At 42.8% G+C, this 19,857-nt stretch overlaps 1 protein-coding gene across 2 annotated transcripts in view; it reads right to left on the reverse strand.

Annotated features, from left to right (window-relative positions):
• The window catches only part of CEP85L (centrosomal protein 85 like), a 173,974-nt gene that overhangs the window by 22,680 nt on the left and 131,437 nt on the right, over positions 1–19,857 (reverse strand). For both annotated transcript variants that reach the window (XM_030556186.1, XM_030556185.1), the window contains one exon: positions 1,720–1,837. In XM_030556186.1, the coding sequence (XP_030412046.1) occupies positions 1,720–1,837 (118 nt within the window). The remainder of the gene's footprint in view (positions 1–1,719; positions 1,838–19,857) is intronic.

A 19,857-nucleotide genomic window follows, 5' to 3' on the forward strand; every position in this document is an offset into this window, starting at 1 on the left:
GGAGTGACTTGCCCAAGGTCACGAAAGTGGCAGAGCCACGAACAGACCCTAGGTTTTATATCTGCTGCTCTATCTACTGCACTAAGTTGCCTCCTCATTTCATCGGAGTGAAAATTACATTTCTGTTTTCATTGTCCATGGCGAGAGAAGTGCAAGACAGAGACAGATAGCATGAGTGATGAAAAGTAAATTGCATTTTTTTTAAAAGACTTGCAGTTTCAGTACTCTACATTGGAATTTATAAAGCAATCTGATTTTGTTAAAAGACATGATTTTTGAGCTGACAGCATCCCTTTAACAAAACAGAGAAAATATTCAGAGTAATTTTTTAAAGCTTTTCAAAGATTAAGCTATGTCTTAGGAATACAATTAAGAAAAATAACTCCCAGGAATAGATGCTGACTAAACCAATTGAAGCAAAAATCCTCTGAGGCTTGATTTTAAAAATGCTATTAATTAAGAAAAGCCTTCGTTAATGTTTTACATAAAGTTTACTATTTACATGATTATATGTAAGATTGTGTGTAACACCCTTTTCCTAAAAAATAAATAAAACCAACACAGAACATCCTTGCAAGTTCTGGGGTAACTGCCCCTTTCATGTTGAAAAAAATGCCAATACTTTTTTTCTTTCAAACTCACACCCACCCAATCTCTAATAGGTAACTATTTCAGTATAGAAAAGCATGTTTACAATTTTAAAATAATTTTACAAAATGAGATTTGCAGAAGGGCCTACGACTGGGATTAAGCACCTAAATCCCTGAGGCGCCTGAAAATCTTTCCCTAAATTATTAACAATGCATGGTGTTTCCATTTCAGTTAATGCATTTGTTAGCTTACAGGCATGCTAAATTTTCAGTCCCAACAAGACAAATGTTCAGGCATTCAGACTCCTTTTTCTATGGGCTTATATGTACACTGGGCCAGGTCCTCAGCTGGCACACATCACTATCACTCCAATGACATAACTGGAGTTATGCTTAAGTACATGAACTGAGGATCTGGTCCATGGATTGTAACAAGAAAAAGGAAAAGGTGATACAAGGGAAACAGGATAGGAGAATCTTTCGTCTACGCTTGTCATTGTCATTCTTCCCTCCCCCATCTCCCTCTGGATGCATCTTTGGGCACTATCCCAGGTCCTACTTAGGTGTCCCTGCCAAATTTGTCTTCTTTTGCCATGCAAAGTTACTCCATTGGTACCTTGCTTGACCATCACAGCCCAGGCTTCTACATCTTTTCCATTTATTTTAAGGTGTTGGACTTCAGACAATATAGCTAACACTCCAGTGTTACTTTTCTTGAACCTCTTCCTCATTTCACTTCATCTTTAACATTACCCTGCACTCTGTCTTAGAGATCCCTCTGCTGGCTGAATACTATGATGGCTCTAACCTCATTCTTCACAATACACACTTTTTTCAGATTTCAAACACATACAATAGTAAAATTAATGTTAAGCACAAAATACACTTAATATAAAAACAGTTGATTTAGAACTTGTAAAACACTTCTACAATTATTGGGGAAAAGTACATTTTAACAGAACATCCTGAAATGTATGCAAAGTATGAGTATTAGGCAATATTACAGATGACAACCAATTTAAACGGTTTTACTTTTTGGCCTGCAATGAACTGTGCACATGCCCTCAGGTATTTCTGATGCATTCAGTTAATATATATCGCAATACCTAAACGAAAATAACCACCCTACCTGTAAATTAGTCACGTAAGATTCTTCACAATTCACAAGATGGCTCAGCCTGGCATGTTGAGCCCGTAATTCATTCTCTCGTATCTTCTGATGCAAACTGTTAATTTGTTGCTTCTGCCTGTAATACATAAAGCCAGATTACTTTGGGGGTGGGGAGAAGAAGAGGAAACCATGAATCTTGAAGATTTATGCTTCCAACCACTATAGCAATAAAGACCAACCTTCAACTTCCTTTGAGCATGTGAAAGAGAAAACTATAGGCTCCACCTGGCCAAAGTTAGATGTTTCACCATTCTGAATCTATAGTAACCCTGGGATTTCCCATTCCAGTCTATCTGAAATTAATCCAGTTTGGGGCCAGAATTGGAGTCCCATTAGGCTATGAAATACAGACGTCTGCTAAGATACATGGTCACATATATTCCCCATAAAGCATAAACAAAATGAGCTAAATTCAGCCTGGAGAATCCAGGTGGAACTCCTGTGGAAGTGTGTCTTGAGACCACCATGAATTTGACAAGTAGAGATGTCTTTTATATCAAGGGTTAGAAAAGGGGCAGGGCTACACCTGCTTTTGCTCCTGTATGTTGCATATTATGCTTTTTTCACATAACTGAAATTTACACACCACTGGGAGGGCCGAGGGGAAGGAGGCAGAAAAAAGTTTAAAAGGAAAAGTCATGACCATAAAATAAGGATGGCAGTGTTTAACTTAAGACCCTCCTTTTAGTTGCTTTTCTGCTTACTATTTCCTCTTCTGACTGCTTTACAAATGAGCTATAGTGCATTTAAGTTTACACAGCACTGGATATCAAAGTTGTACATGTTAAACTACTTTATCACTTGCACCAACCTTCCCTCCAGAGTACATGAGAGGCATAAATTATACCTCTATTTATAAAACAACTGGATTTGAACTACTATGGTTAGAGGGCCAAACACAACCTTGGATGTCAATTTACAAGTCAGTGGAGTTACATCAGAGATGCGCATAGCCCAAAGAGTCCACTAATCTCTTTCCTGAGAGAGACAGGGCTTCCTGTGGCCAACTACAATCAGCTTTGTCACACTGGCCTGTGAAATCCTTAAAGGCACACAGATTCCTTGGCAGGACATTATTCTGAAACAATAAAAATTCTGCACTTCTCATTCTTTGTATTTCTCCTCCATTTTCCCCTCCCCCACCCTTTTTTCTTGTTTTGTCGTGTTTTTGGTTGATTGGTTGGTTTTGTTTTATTATACTAGGAGGGATTTGCTGGGAGACAGGATAATTGATTAAGTATTCATCTGTTCCTGCTGCTTATACATCACCTAAATTCACAAACCTGTTTGTGACATCACAATTAAATTCTTTGGAGATTATAGCTGTGGTGAGTGGGAATAAACAGCAGGAGCAGATTAATTTCTAAGGAAAGAGATCCATCTTTGAGCAAACAGCCTACACCCCGCCCCTCCGTAAAAATTATAATCCATAACCAGAGTGGTTTCTAAATTGAATGTCTTCTAAATATTCCCAGGATACATCAGAAGGTTTTCAATAAAAGTAAAGCAGCAAGAAATGGAAAAAACATGAAAAGTTGGTTAGGGAAAGGAACCCTTTGATTAGTTAGGTAAGGAATCTCTGAGGCCAAATCATGGGAGAAAAATAAAGTAAAACCAAACACACAAAAACTCAATTACAGGGATTTTTTTTTTTTTAAAGCAGGAAAATTCACCCAGCTGGCCATGAGCAGACTGTGTCCCAGTTAGTTCACACCTCAAAGAGGAATTTGCTGCTTAAAAAAAAAAAAAAAAAAAAAAGTAAATTTACATGTCTCATAAATGTTTGTTGCATAAGCTGTGGTATGTATTATACATATATTGGGATATATGGGGAAAATATAAGAAAGGCTTAACTGTACACCGTATTAAGACAATTCATTAAATATAATGCATAAGAATAAATAAATTTCAAGATGTCCTATGATACAATGGAACAATTTTTTTTCGCCACCGCTCCTCCTTCCCAGTCTATGTGGAAGGAATGAGCCCAGTTAACAAGGAATGAGTAACACTGGGAAAAATAAATTTGCTCTAAAAGAGGGGGAATGCTACAATAAACAATTTCGATTTGGGTCTCTATGCACTATTGCATTTCAAATACCAAATCCTGGTATGAAGGGAGAAAATATGGAGGTAGAGAGTATATGATCTTTACTAGAAAGAAACACATAGCATTATCATGAGAGAGATGATGAGGTCTTAGTAATTGTGACCAAGAACACAACAGAATTTATTAAGGACAGGCAAAATCAAGTTCAGCAAACTCATTTAATACGAGACCTCTTAACCTGAGGTCAAAGTGGGATGATAAAAGGTGAAAAGTTATTATTGTGCATATTTATTTTATTAGAACATTTCCACCAAGTCTGATTTAAATTATGTAAGTAACCATCACTCAACTGTTGAAGCAACTGCACTCTCCTTCTCTTTTGATCATATCTCAACATTTGTTTTAAATTTGCATTCCTGGACAGATACTAAACAGTTGAACTGAGCATTTTAAAAATATTATCGAACTTCAAAATACATCACTTTTTTTTTTTTAAACCAAGCCTCTTCCCACTAATCCCCAGAAGAAAATAAAATGAGCCAAATTAATCCCAGGTGTAAATGATTACAGTGGATTGAATTTGTCTCAATACTTTGTGGTTCAAACTGCAAAGTATAGTTAGAATTTATCTGCCATCCTAAAATCTTGTCAACAAACGACATCATGGAAAAATGTCCATAGATCATGTAATTCTTGTGCAGTTGTCTTCCTAAAGATGCACTCTCTCACAGTAAACTAACTTCAGGCCATAGGAAAACAAAACTATGAAAGTTGATAGCTATTCATAAACAAAGAACGAAAAACAAACACTAGAAATATATTCATTATATGCATATAATCCTATAAGTCTTTAGAGTTCTCTGACAATGAAAGACCTCATACTATGTGCATTTCATTGCTGATGTTGTCATATGCTAGGATAGTTTTAATCCTTCGTTACCCCACAGCTGTTACTACTAATCCACTACATAACCACAGGCTATGAGGGCTTTGTTTAAAAAAAAGTGTGTGTAAGAGCTTAAGATGATCTCACAAATATATAGCCTGTGCGTGGCAGTGGAAATACTATACCTGACAGCCTGCCTGTTTTCAGCTAATAATTCTAGCGTTTTCAAGACACTACTTTAGGCTCTTTTCAAGCCGCTGCTCAGATAAATGGCAATATTTAATATCAAGCTTGGTAGGCCAAAAAAATTAACCAGCCTTGAAACAGACAGCTAGTTTCACCTTCCAGATGGAGCTGCTATTAGAGTAGGTCAACTTTAATATTAATCACCTTAACAGTGTCCTCTGTCTTCATAAAGGACAAAACTAGAGCTCACTGACATTTTTTGTTTTGAAATCGATGTTTGAAAAAAAAAATAAAAAAAATTCAAATTCACACCCCATTCCCAAATTATCTTCTGTGGTCATCTTTTTTTAAAAATTCAGCTTTTTGATGAACACATGATTTTTTTTTTAAATTTGCATTTTTCAGCCAGCTATAGCTAAAATGTATATCTGACTGCAATGAAAAAAACAGTCTAATTCATTCACAGGACTACCATTCTCTCATGAAAGGCCATCTCTGAAAATTCAATACGGAGTGTAGGAAAAAAAAAATCACCAATAACACTACTTTTAATACATGGACTTTTAGTTACTTCAACTCAGTTTCTCTACTGTGAACCAGAAGATAATTAAAAGTATTTTTGGGTTGTTTTTTGTTTGCTTGCTTGTTTGTTTTTTAAATCTCAGACTTGGCTTCTTGTGTATGCCAGCAGGGTCAGCCTGAAGAAAAGGGGTGAGAAGAAATGAATTGCATACCTCTAAGGTGCTAGTTAAAGAAGCTGCATTCAAGGGAAGCAAAACTGTATTTTTATATAAAACAAACACTAAGAAATGAAAAGCACCCTTTTGGGAGGGGTGTTTATAATATATATATATAAAGGTGATACCTATGAAGAAATCTTCATTAAAAAGAGGTATTACTGTCTACTTTTGTAGCCAAATAATTGATACAAATATAACACAAGCTGCTTTTCAAAAAGATTTTAGTCTGCAAGACATCTCAAATCTTTTCACCTTTTCCTCAAGGCATAAAGCTGTGATCTACAAGCAGAAAAGAAAGCTTTGAAGCTTCTTTTTAACAACATGAAAGATCCTGTTGTACCCAGAATACCATATTGAATTCCCACAGAAAAATTCTGCAGTGTGGCTGTTTCTTTTTTTTTTTTTTTTGGGGGGGGGGGGATGAATTAAGAAATGTGTTTTTCTTCAGACATGATCTGCTTGTTATATTCTGAGTATAGCAATATCTTTCTCTTCCCTTGATCTCCTAAAAATTTTCCAATCAATATCCTGAGGGTATGTTCTTTGTTGGTCCCTTTACCTCTCCCTTCCTATTTTAAAAAAAAAACACCAAAACATTATAAATCTCAGAAGCCACATTCGATCTAGATGTATCTGGCATACAACCCAACTGAAGTCAAAGGGGTTACCCAACACATGCATCAGGCTACACCTGGTTCCCACATATTAGATTCTCAAGTCCCAAATGCCACATGCAACATCCTGATATACCTACAGTAAACCCTTTTCCTGAAAAGATGGGTTCCCTTCTATTTCCAACTTTTGTAAAATCTGCATGTCTTTGGAAAATCCTGTTCTTTGCCATTTTGCCCCCAAATACCTTTCATGTTTACGAACCACTTTCAGGCATCAACAATGTCTTTATTTCTGTGGATCAGTGGTGCTTGACAGTGTAGGGGAGGGGAACACTAGCCATGGATGTTCATATAAGACCTGGTTTTATCTGGACACATTATTATAATACATAGCCTGACAATACCAAATGTTGTTTTAGCTAATTAGAGGCTACAGTTAATATGTCTTAAAGTGTCAAGTAACTTACAAAAAAAGCATCTGAATCCAACTTAAAGAAAAAAATTACTTATAACAGTATATGCAGGTTACATAAAGGAAATACGCTTCTACTTAATACTATACAACAAAGAAGGAATATACAATACAGCCATAGTTATTCAAATGTCATGGGGGACACTGAAATGTCCCTGTTATCTAAAATTTTCATTGTACAAATTTAGTCAATGCATTTAGCAGATGTTTAAGGAAATAACCCTATGTCAGATAATAATGTTTCAGAAATTGGAGACTGTGCTATACATAGCGTAGGTTGGTGAAAACAAGATAACACACAGGCCAATATTAAGACTTCTTCATAACCCTTAGGACTAATCTATCCGACATCAAAGTACATGGTAGGAGGAGGTCGTCTCAAAAGATCAGCTGCTTCTCTTTACATTCTGCCTACATTCATGCTTCCAGCAGGCAGAACAGCCAAGAGCTGGGGCCATCAGTTCTCACATATGGCAGAACTCCGGAAGCATGTTTCCCAGACCTCATGAAACTTGGCCACCTGTGGATTGCACCATGAGCTACAGATGTCTCGCTAGACCCAGTCCAGCACTGGTAGAGCAGTTTTCAGTTTCCATGGTGCCATTTACCTTTTGCCTGAAGCTGTGTTCAATGGCATCTCTTGTAAGATTCACGGAGCAAGGTAATGTAGGTTCACGATAATCGCTGGCATTCTGTGAGAACTGGTTCTGTTCTACAAAGGTTCTTATATTGATGTCATAACCACAGAAGCTGATCGCTTCACAATCATGCATTAAGTGACATGCTAACAACTGTCATGTATCAATCATTCTCTTTCCCACTCCTCCAGAGAAGAATTGTGTGCGCAGGGAAGTGTTTTATTTTGGTAGAAATTTGTTTAAGACTTTTTTGTTCTTATTTTTAAATATACCCACTGCTCTGTGTTCACATCAGCGAAGGCAAGGTTAAAAAAAAGTGTGTCCTGCACTTGGAATGGAAAGTGGTGAGGTTTATGATGGTCTTTGTTCCCAGGTCTACTCACAGCCTATGCAAGAACTGTCTTTTCCAAGTCATTGGGCTTTGCCCCTGGCCTCACAGAGGTGATATGACAGAGGGGCAGCTCAAAAATGCCGCACAGTTGACAGGGCTTCCTGTTAAATGCTGCTTGATGCAAGAAAGGATACTGTGATAGGATGGCCACCCCACACAGGTTTGGAAGAGGGTTAAGGCAGCCAGGCAGGCCAATTAACTCCACAGTCACCTGGAGGAGCCAGGGAACAGGAAACTAAGTGACTGTGAGTAGGCCCACCTGTGCAGGAACAGGCAGGGCCTATAAAGCCAAGTAGCTGGCAACTAGGAAAGAGCAGTCTCTGCCTGGGAAGAGGAAGAAAGTTTGATGCTGGTATTCCCCGAGAGAGAAGGAACCAGAGTGGTAAGAAGCAGTCCAGGGAAGGAGCACTGAGGGCAGAGAGAGGAAGCGCTGAACCACTGAGCTGAGGGTCCCTAGACTGGAACATGGAGAAGAGGATGGGCCTGGGGTCCCCTACCAACCACCAAGGACATGGAATAACTAAGACAGCGAATGTGAAGACTGCCTAGGACTGCTGATGGACTGTACTCCAGAGGGCTAAGTCACGAAGGGTCCTGGAGTGAGAGGAGCTGCAGACCAGAATCGGACCGACAACGTTCAAACCGCAGACAGGGGCGTCAGTCTCAAGAGCTAATGCCTGGAGCAGGGGTCCCAAACACGCGGCACGCGGGGTGATTTTCTGCGGCCCGCGAGCTCCTTGCGGCCACCCCACCCTCCCCCAGCGTTTACGAAGAGCGGCTCCGGCCCGATACAGACCAGGGAAAGGGCAGGCTCCCTGCCTGCCTGCCCTGCCCCCACGCCGGCTGGAACATGGGGAACAAAGGGGCGCAGGGTCTGTGTATTGCTGTTCCTTCAGGCACCGCCCCCAGCAGCTCCCATGGGCCGCGGTTCCCCGTTCCGGGCCAATGGGAACTGCTGGGGACGGTGCCTGAAGCAACAGCTACACACCTCCACGCCCATCCCTTCCCCATGTTCACTTCCCAGAGCAGCGCGGGGGCAGGACAGGCAGGCAGACAGCCTGCCTGCCCTGCCCCCGATGTGCGCCAGGCCAGAGCTCACCCCCGAACGCCTCCTGCACTCCAACCCACTGCCTTGAGCCCCCTGCCACTCCCTGACCCCCTGCCGTACCCTGCACCCCGATCCCCTGCCGCAGCCAACACCTGTCCTGCATTCCAATCCCCTGCCACACCCCACACCCCAATCCCCCAGCCGCACCCCCAACCCTCCTGCACCCCAACCTCCTGCTCTGAACTCCCTGGCACACCCCACACCCCTCTTGCACCCCAACCCACTGCCCAGGGCCCCCTGCTGCAACTCTCCTACACTCCGACCCCCTGCCCTACCCCACACCCCTCCTGCACCCTGCCCTGAACCTCCTGCCCACCCTCAACCCCGACCCCCTGCCCTGAGCCCCTGCCACATCCCACACCCCTCCTGCACCCCCTGGGGGCAGGGAGGGGGCAGAGTTGGGGTGGGGATTTCGGGGAAGGGGTTGGAATGGGGGCAGGGAAGGAGTGGAAAGAGACAGGGTGGGGCGGGGCCTCATGGAAGGGGTGGAGTGGGGGCGGGTCCGAGAGCAACAGGGGGAGGTGTCAGTAATGCAGCCCTCAGGCCAATGTACTAGTCCTCATGCTGCCTTCATGGTCATCTGAGTTTGGGACCCCTGGCCTAGAGAGACCAGGAGGAGGAACCAGACCAGTGGGGAGTGGTGCACCCCAAGGGCCAATCCGGGTCTCAGTCACAGCAGCCGAATCCCATAGGCATATTGTAATTTAGGGCCATATTCTGACAATCCTTACACCCTATGCAGATGCACAGGAGCTGCGTACAATATATGTGGGAGGTAACGCAAGAGCTTCCCCTTGTGCCCCTCAAGTAAGGGCCTATCCAGAGTGCAGGGACTCCAGGGATGGCGGGGACCATTCCTTCTCAACGCACACAGGATGTACACAATAGCATAATGTGCCTCATTACTCATGAATGCTAAAGCCAGGAGTGAATTATACAGGTCATTTCAAACGAGTGCCAATAATCTTCATATACTGTATTGCCTCTCTGGTTCAGAGAAACTGTTACAGAGATTTTCAAGACCTCCAAGTACCAAGCCCTAAAGCTCTGATCACTAGTAACAGATGGCAGTGGAGAAGGTCCTATTTGTAATGGAATAAAGCCCCTGTTTCTTCATGAGCTACCTTAAACCTGCCAGTGGTTCAAACTGAGCACTGCTCATTCCTGGGCATCAGGAGAATTTAAATTTTGACATAGAGAAAGGAATACCACATTTGGAAGTTAGGAGGAAACATTTCTCTGGAATGTTATTTTTTTACGTGGCTGCTTTTTAAAGCAGCCTAGAAATTTGAATGTTAGAATAAGGCCCACCGCAAACGGTTAGTGGTGGGAGTGCAGGTGAGGCAGTCAAAGGTGTACACAACTGTTTTTTACCACACGGCTTTGCTATTTATCACATGGCTATAACTACCACAGAGAATATGTAGAAGGTGGAAAGGGAGGAAGATACACAGAGTTGCCTGCTCAGAAAAAGGGCTGGTTCCTCCACAACATTGTGGGAGTTCTGTAGTTTTCCAGAAGAGTGCAGACATCAGTGCAGGTATGAGAAGTGCTGTTTCACATTGGTTTTGTGCTAAAAAACTAGACTTTTTTTGTTTTGTTTTTAAGAGAGAGAGAGAGAGAGAGAGAGAGAGAGAGAGAGAGAGAGAGATACAGCATACGTCAAATCTCAAGTTTATATCTATTATGTAGCCTATGAAAATGTGGAGAAAGACTTTTTAATATCTTTATTTCCATTTTATTGATCTAAGTTGTAGCCACTTGTGGATTTTTTTTTTAAATGACAAAATCACCATGAAAGTTTACTAGTCAAGGTACAAAACCTTTACTCATCTCTTACCAAAATGTTCCAGGATAAAGAAAAAGCTAATTATATTTTACTCAGCTGCTCTCCAAAAATGCATTATTCTGACTGTGTGGATGAGTAGAATTTTACAGCATGCTCCCAGTGGGCCATACATATATTGGTCTTGAGCTAATGCATGGAACTCCCACTTACATCACAGACTGTTGCACAATCGTATCTAGAAGAGTATATGGCTCTCAGCAGGCCATTCATGAATTCACTACTATCCCTTTCTCAAATATCTGCAAAAATTACTATTTCAAAATGCCGTTTCTATGCATACAGTAATACTATAGATCATAACAAGATACTCAACTCAAGAGAGTACAATTAAGCACTGAATAAAGGACACTGGCAGTAACATGCACATAATCCAATCACACACAGTATGATGTTAACAAATCAAGACAAAATAATTTCACAAAAAGAAAGAAGATTGATCTAATTCAGCCATCTAAATGAAAGCTCTAAACACAATTCAGCTAAGGGTATGAAGCCAATAATTTAGTAACTGTTCTAAGAATCTAAACATTATTATACTCCGAGGAATGAGAGCTAATCACTAAAACTCTAACCTTTACATTTACCTTTCCTTAAAAGTAAGCTGTTTGGATGCCCCTAAGCTGTTTGGAAGAGAACACTACAATCATTGCTGAGCGCAGTGTTATTTTCAGTAGCTTATGTCATATGTTCAAATATTTGGCATTTATTCACACAACCGTTATACAGAGTTCCTGCCAAACAAATAGTGCCAGTATTGCCTAAGTTTGTATTGCAAATGCCTAGATGTAACAGTTGGTCAAATTCAGAACCACTCCAAATATTACAAAACAAGGTTATAATTTTGTTTAACATTTTTAATATACAAAGCAAAACAGAAGCTTACAGAATTCAAATATGACACTGGCATTTACCAAATCAACAGAAGAACGTGCCGCTCCCTCTAGTGTTAAAAATAAGATGATGTCACAGGTGAAAACAAAATCCTTGAGAAATACTGCAAAGTGAAAACAATCCAGGTTTGGCTATGTTTTCAAACTACTTCGTACTGTGTCCGATAGAGCATTCAGCTTGTAAACATTACAACAGCAGCAGCACATCTGCTCTTAAGGAAAATCCTAATTCAGGGCTCGATCATTCCTCATGAACTTGTGCGTGGAGGGGAAAGACCATGTACATCTCTCATTGGTTGTGTGTGTGCACACAGCCATAGCCTCTCATGCATTTTCCTCAGAAAAGGTGGTGGATCTGGACCAGTTTTCATGGCTGAATAAAAACTGATCTCAGTCTCTAAGGCATTAAGATACACAGTTTTTATAAGTACCTTTTCAAAACTTCCAAATGAAAATAATTACCTTTTATCTACTTATTTATACTATTGTGTTCATACGTGCTCAGCTTTCAAGCTGATCTATAGAATGGAGGTGTTAGGCCTGAATAAAGATATTGCAGACAAAACCAGGTATGCCAACCTGACCAAAGTCAGGCTAACAGAGGTTTGTGGGTAATCCCTGAGTGGAAAACACTAAGAAGCAGCAGCATGTCTCACAAGCGCTGGGAAAAAGTGAGATAAGAGAGAAGCTGCATTCCTGGCATAGTACCAGATGTGCTGTGTTCGGGCAGCTCCTTCGAAGAACTGATAAGAGCCCTAGGTTCCCAGCCTCCTTGTTTTCACTCCCTGGTTTTGTTCTTTGTTTGTTTTTAACTCCCCTACATTTCTAACTTTAGGCATGCATGTATACTAAAGGTGTCTAGTTTCTAGTTGTTAGAAGAAGGGGGTGGGTTGCTCCAGTGAATAATTTATGACGCGATGGAACTGTCTATATAGGCTTATACTAAGATGTAAAGAGGGGGCTGGTTCTCTCTGGAGACGAGCTGCTCTCTATTGATGCGTGCACTTGTCAATAAAGAGCTTTTGATCGGACCTTGCTGGTGTTGCCTGTCTCTCTCGCGGTCAGACAACGAACTTTGCCGTCGGGGTTAGAGTCCCTGACAGAGGTAACACTCCAACTGATTTTGCATACTCATTTAGTAAATCTGCTGCTCAACATGGTAAGTCGAATAAAAAATAAAGCAATTTTTGTGTTTACAAATGGAACCAGGTGAGGTTTTTGTTTTTGTTTTGTTTTGTTTTTAACTCTACTCAAATCTTTGGCTTTCCTCTGACAAGAAACTACCAAAATACACTTAAAGTTCTTTTAAGACAGCTTAAAACTGGATTGATTGCAGCTATCTAGCTTTTACTAGGTTTCAAATGCTTAAGATACAGAAAATAATGTTATCCAGTTTTCTGATCCAGAGTGCTTGTTTTTTGCTTCTTCTCAGGTAGAAGGAGGTGGCTGATATTTTTTACAGTAAGGTAACACTGAATTATCCAAAATGATTTTAAATCTAAAACATCCATTGTCTGCACATCAGTAGACCAAAGTGCATATGCTCTAGATTTGCGTGGGAGGTGCAAAGGTGATTTCTCTCTCTCCCAATTCTAGACAACTGTGTGCAGTGTTAGTCCCTGGTGCATGTTAGAACAATATAAGTGCAACATTTAAAAACAACTTATACTGTTACTAATGTCCCCAGGGATGAAACTGCAGCCAGAGATTGGTGTAGGATACATATGTCCCAGCCATGCTCCTTTTTATTTGGCTATGTCCTGTACTGACAGCAGGGAACAGGTAGGATGGATGACAGCACCAGGGAAGAAAATCCAGCCCATCATGTGAAAGGCCAGCACTACAGCATTGCTCTGATTTCCAGATAGATGGGGAAAGAGGTGTTTGAGAAAAAGCATTTGTATTCAACTAGTTTTGCTGGTGTTGTCAAGTTACCAGTTTGTTACCAATTAGCTTTTTACATCAGCTCAATGTCAAACACGGTTTAAAAGAGAGAGACTCCAGCAACCTCACAGGCCTCCATAGAACACACAAAAAGTTGTCTCCCCCAAGCATCTACAATCAAAGCTACAGGAAACAAAATGAGTTTTTCCTCCTTTTCCCTAAGCATAAAGCCTCCAATTTAAGGATCAACTTGAACTGTCAGCAATTTGGCAATAAAGCACCAGTGCTAGCAATGCTGGGATTTTTTTTTTTTTAAATCCCCTGTGTGAACACATCCTTCCAAAAACGAGTTAAAAGTATGATCATGTAGGCAGAATAATATATGACTGAGTCAGGAGACCTTGGTTCTATTCCTAACTTTACCCTTGGATCCCTATGTCCCTTTTTGCCTTACTTTCCTCATTGACAAAACCTGGATAATGCCTACCACTAGCAAAACTGGGATAATGCCTATCTGCGCAAGTGCTATGAAATCTGTAGATGAAAGACGTTATTAGAGATAAACATTATGAACCAAAGGCGCCTCACAGGATTTCATATCTAGTGCAAAACACCAATTCTGATCAATAGTGCCATATTTCTGCACTTGTTTTCTGCATTAAAAGAGCCAGCGTTATATAGTTGTTTTGATTAGTCATAAAAAACCCTAAGTTTACATCTTGTAAAAACTGTTAAAAGAAAGCCTGTTTTAATTCTCAATTTTAAACTTCTCACAAAATATAAGTGTTAGGCTATTTTAAAATATTTCAAATCATTGGCTTTAAACAATCTGTAAATCATTATTTTTAAAGCAAGTCCTTTGCCAAAATGAAGAATCGCTACTCAGGAGGAAATCCTTCCTGCATGGTGTTATTAAGCTGCCTAATGGTAATTCACTGTATGCTTAGCACTAGTGCCGAATATCTACAAAAAGCAAATGAATGGAAGGTCACTAAGGTTTTGTTGTGCACCTTTAAGCGCTTCCATTATGCATTCTACCACATTTAGTTGAATGAAAAGTAATCAGCATAACTGATTTTTCTGAGAGACGCACAAGGACCTGTCATCCCTGCAAACAGAACATGTAGGAAGAAAACTAAAATTAAACACTGCTAACCCTGGCCTACACTACAGGGTTAGGTCTAATTTAGCTGCGTTAGGTCAATTTCAAAATGAATGCGTCCACACAACCAACCCCATTCCGTTGACTTAAAAGGCTCTTAAAATCAACTTCTGTACTCCTCCCCGGCGAGGGGAGTAGCACTAAAATCGACCTTGCTGGGACGAATTTGGGGTAGGACAGACGCAAATCAGTGGTATTGGCCTTCGGGAGCTATCCCAGAGTGTTCCATTGTGACCGCTCTGGACAGCACTTTGAACTCCGATGCACTAGCCAGGTACACAGAAAAAGCCCCAGAACTTCTGAATTTCATTTCCTGTTCGGTCAGCATGGCAAACTCAGCAGCACAGGTGACCAAGCAGTCCCCTCAGAATCGTAGAGCATAGACTGTTCCTACACTCTCCTTCTCATCTCTGTCCTGGAGGTTACCGCAGATTAGAAGGCGAAAAAAAGGCACTCCTGATGACATGTTTTCCGAGCTCATGCAGTCCTCTCGCACTGATAGGGGACAGCTTAATGCATTGAGGCATTCAGTGGCAGAGGCCAGGAAAGAATTACGTGAGTGCGAAGAGCGGAGGCAGGATGAGATGCTGAGGCTAATGGGGGAGCAAACGGACATGATGAAGCATCTGTTGGAGCTGCAGGAAAGCCAACAAGAGCACAGACCCCTGCTGCATCCACTGTATAACAGCCTACCCTTCTCCCCATGTTCCACAGCCTCCTCACCCAGATGCCCAAAACGCAGAGGGGAGGCTCTGGGCACCCAGCCACTCCACTCCAGAGGATGGCCCAAGCCACAGAAGGCTGTCATTCAAACAGTTTGATTTTTAGTGTGGCTACAATAAGCAATGTGGCCTTTTCCTTCCCTCCTCCCCCATCCCACCCGGGCTACCTTGTCCATTATCTCATTTTAAAAAAAATTAAGAAAGAAAGAATGCATGTTTTCAAAATAATAGTTACTTTATTTCGAGGGAAGGAGGGTGGCTGGCTTACAGGGAATTAAAATCAACAATGGGGGTGGGTTTGCATCTAGGAGAGTCACACATAACTGTCACACCAAAGCCTGGCCAGTCATGAAATTGGTTTTCAAAGCCTCTCTGACGTGCAGCGCACCTTGCTGTGCTCTTCTAATCACCCTGGTGTCTGGCTGCTCAAAATCGGACACCAGGCAATTTGCCTCAATCTCCTACCCAGCCATAAACATCTCCCCCTTACTCTCACAGATATTATGGAGCACACAACAAGCAGCAATAACAATGGGAATGTTGGTTGCACTGAGGTCTGACCTAGTCAGCAAACAGCGTGAGCACTTAAACTTCCAAAGGCACATTCTACTATCATTCTGCATTGCTCAGCCTATAGTTGAACTGCTCCTTACTACTGTCCAGGCTTCATGAGCCATGGGAGCAAGGGGTAGGCTGGGGTAGGTCAACCGCACGGTGGTACTGGCTGGGCAAGCAGCCTGAGGCAGATGCCTCCAGCTCGCATGATAGTCCAGGCAGGACTGAATCTCCATGAGATGAAACTTATAGAAGAGAATGACCTGGAGTCTCTTGCTCCTATTCGGTGTTCTAAGAGGAGAATAGCCATGTCTGTCCAAGTGCCCCAATCGACCTCACAGGAGCACCCAGGAGACTTATGATGGCTATCAGTCCTACTGCACCATCTGCTGCGAAGGCAAGGGGCTGCTGCTGTGTAGCAATGCAGTACTGCATCTGCCAGCAGCATCCAGGAGATGTACAGTGACAGTGAGCTGAGAGGGCTCCATGCTTGCCGTGGTATGGCATCTGCCCAGGTAACCCAGGAAAAAAGGCGTGAAACCATTGTCTGCCGTTGCTTTCACTAAGGGAGGGAAGCCTGATGACATGTACTCAAAACAATCCGTGACAATGTTTTTGCCCCATCAGGCATTGGGAGCTTAACCCAGAATTCCAATGGGCAGCAGAGACTGTGGGAACTGTAGGATAGCTACCCACAGTGCACCGCTCTGTAAGTTGATGCTAGCCACAGTAATGAGGATGCACTCCGCCGACGTAATGCGCTTAGTGTGGACATGCGCAATCGACTGTATAAAATCAGTTTCTAAAAATCGACATATAAAAATCAACCTAATTTTGTACAGTAGACATACTCTGCTACAGAGGGAAAAGAGCTGAGAATTACAGTAGTCAGACTTTTTGCCATTCAAAATGCCAGGTAAAAATACTTGATGTCCATCCCAAGAAAAAAAAGCAACAAAATCAGATAGCTAGAATTCAAAAAATCAAATGGAAGTTCATGATCAGTTGTGATAATGAAATGTTTAGCAGAAGGGGAATGAAGAAACATAGAAACATGAAAACCATGTTAGCTGCCATCCTCTAAAACCTAACACACATAAGGTGAGATGCCAGCTAAAATGGCCACAGTGGAGTAAGCCCCTAATCTGGCTGGGAAAAAATCCTCTGTCACTGGAATTGAGAGACAGCTATAGACTGCGCTCCCAGGACACCCTCACAAGCACTGATGTAGAGGGTGTGCTGGAAGGAGGAGGGGCATGTCAGGGGAGGGCTGTAGCACACAGCACTGCAGAAATTCTCGGTAGCATCGCTGAACATACAGCGACCTGGAGAGACAGCCATAATTTAGACAGATCCTGCTCCCCTCCCCCAGGCTTATGTAAATCATGCTACTCCAGGGCCTCTCCAGCCACAGGAGTAGCCCAACTTCAGGAAGATGCAAGGGTGGCTTAAAGCCACCTTAGCCCATCCCTTCCCCTGGCTGAGAGTTCTGTGCAGTGCCTCTTGGAGGTGCGAGACAGAAGCCGCTCCAGGAACGATACTACATGCTGTAATCTCAACGATCATACTCTATTATCGAGGACAGTGGCTCAAAGAAAATGGTAACTACTATTTTCTCTTTGTAACAGTCAAAGACTAAAATGAGTCATCCCACTGGAACAGATTACATATGGGACATAATTCTATTGTGTCCAAAAAATTGTGTCCAACTGAGCTACACAAATGCATTAGAAGAAAAGAGCCGTTGGCATTAAATAACAGAGCAGTAAAATATTCCATGACAAACATCCATTATTCCTGTAGTTGGCCAATCCCTATCTATGTTCCGTACGCCAATTCTTAATGAGAGGTTTCAAACACTTCACAATTAATATAGCCTACACATCTTCACCAGCTCCTCAAAGGCAAGAGTCATTATTAGAGATGGACACAATCTCAGATCCAAATACTCTTTGACATTCAGATCCAAACTTCGTGACTCAAGCTCACATCTGTTCCTTTAATGTGAGCTTCATTAAACTTAGATTTTTCTCTAAAAGCACATTTTCTCCTTCAAAGCTTCATTCACCCAAACATCAAAAACTGCTACAAATTTAGAAGGTAACATTCAACTGCAGATTGCTGCACATCTATCCAAAGGGGCACCAGACCTTGCCAAAACAACAGATGCAAAATCTGCAGACATTTCTCCACTGCTACAATAATCAACAACCCCCACAACACATTTTTCAAGATCAATGGGCCCTACACAAGCATATCGCAACATGTGGTGTACCTCATCCAGTGCACTAAATGCCCCATTCGCAACTACATGAGTGAAACCAATCACCATGCTCTTGAATAAACTCAGGAAAATCATAAAAGTAAAAAATAACCATATCGCCTGTGGGTGAACACCTTTCACAAAGTGATCACTCTATATCTGAGCTATCGGTCCTCATTCTTACAGGAATCCTGCACAATACTTTCAAACGATGAGCCTGGTAGCTTAAACTCATAACTTTCCTAGACACTAAACCTCGTGGTCTGAATAGAGACACTGGATTTATGGCTTATTACAACAATCTATAACCCACTAACACCACCCTAGCTGCTTTCCCCCTCCTCTTTTCTCTCTGTGACTGGAGAGGTGTTAACAGGCCACTTCACTTTGAATGGTCCCTTCAAATGTGTTAACTATTTACCTAAACAATCTGTTCAAACCTTGTATTTAGCAGTGACACTTTCAGTTAGGCCATGTCTACACTACAAAATTATGTCAACCCAACTGACAGTGACATACAACCACTGCAGTTATTAAATCGCTTACATGTGTGCACACTTGGCGCCTTGTGTCGGTAGCATATGTCCTTACCAGGAGCACTTGTATTGTGCGTGTCGGGCATTGCAGAACAGCTCCTGAAAGCCCAGTAACAGTCAGTCAATGTAAACAACACAGTGTCTACACTGACACTGCATCATCCTAATTACATCAATCATGACTCTACATTATTCGGAGAGGTGGTGTTACTATATCAGTATAGAGAGGCACTTACGCTGGCAGGAGCCAAAGTTAAGTGAAGACACTTCCATAGCTAAATCGAAACAAGGCAGCTTACACCAATCTAACCGCATAGTACAGACCAGGCACTAGTCTCTCAGACCTGAAGAAGAGTTCTGTGTAAAAACCTGGCTATGCCACTGCTAAGTGTAGGGGGAGCAAACATAAAATAAGCTGCCCTCCCTTGGCGGCTCCTCTGGCCACGCCCCCCGACTCCTCCCGTTTCCCTGCCAGATTAACCCTGGGGCCGGCTCAGGACTCCACGGGTTTCTTGGGGGTGTGGATACCCCCTCATCCCCGGGAGAGTCTCTCCTGCCCAGCGCGCTCTGCAGGTGTCCCCCACCGGGCTGCGCCGCCCCGGCCCCAACCGTGGGGTCCCATCCCCCCCACCCCAGGCTCCTGCAACGCGCCAGGGCCCTCTGTCCAGACAGCGTGGCCTGCACTCCTGTTCTGCGGGCCCAGCCCCGGGGAGCCCCTTGCCCAGACCCCCAGAGCAAGGCACTGGACCCCCGCCACTCACCTTCCGTCCTGCGCCGCCACCTGTCCCCTGCCTGCTCCCGGCACTCAGTGCACTCCATGCGGGGCTCGCCAGCCAGGTGCCCTTCAAGGTGCAGGGGCCCTTTCGCCTCTCCCCGCCGCATTAGCAAGGGGCAGGGAGCGCTTGGCCACGGATCCCAGAGCCACCGCAGGAGGTGGCTGCGGCGATGGTGGCGCTGCACTGAGAGTGGGGCACAATGGCCGAGGAGCTGGCCCCCTCGCTCCTCTGGCAGTGCTGCCGCCAGTGCCGGCCCGGCAGGCGCCGCTTTTTAAAAACGTGCTGAGGGGAAGCAGCTGTTTCCCCTGCTAGCTACGCTACTGGTAAGCTCAAAAGCTTGTCTCTCTCACCAACAGAAGTTGGTCCAATAAGAA

This window comes from Gopherus evgoodei, chromosome 3 (assembly GCF_007399415.2).
Source record: "Gopherus evgoodei ecotype Sinaloan lineage chromosome 3, rGopEvg1_v1.p, whole genome shotgun sequence".
In the NCBI taxonomy this organism is placed as follows: Eukaryota; Metazoa; Chordata; order Testudines; family Testudinidae; genus Gopherus; species Gopherus evgoodei.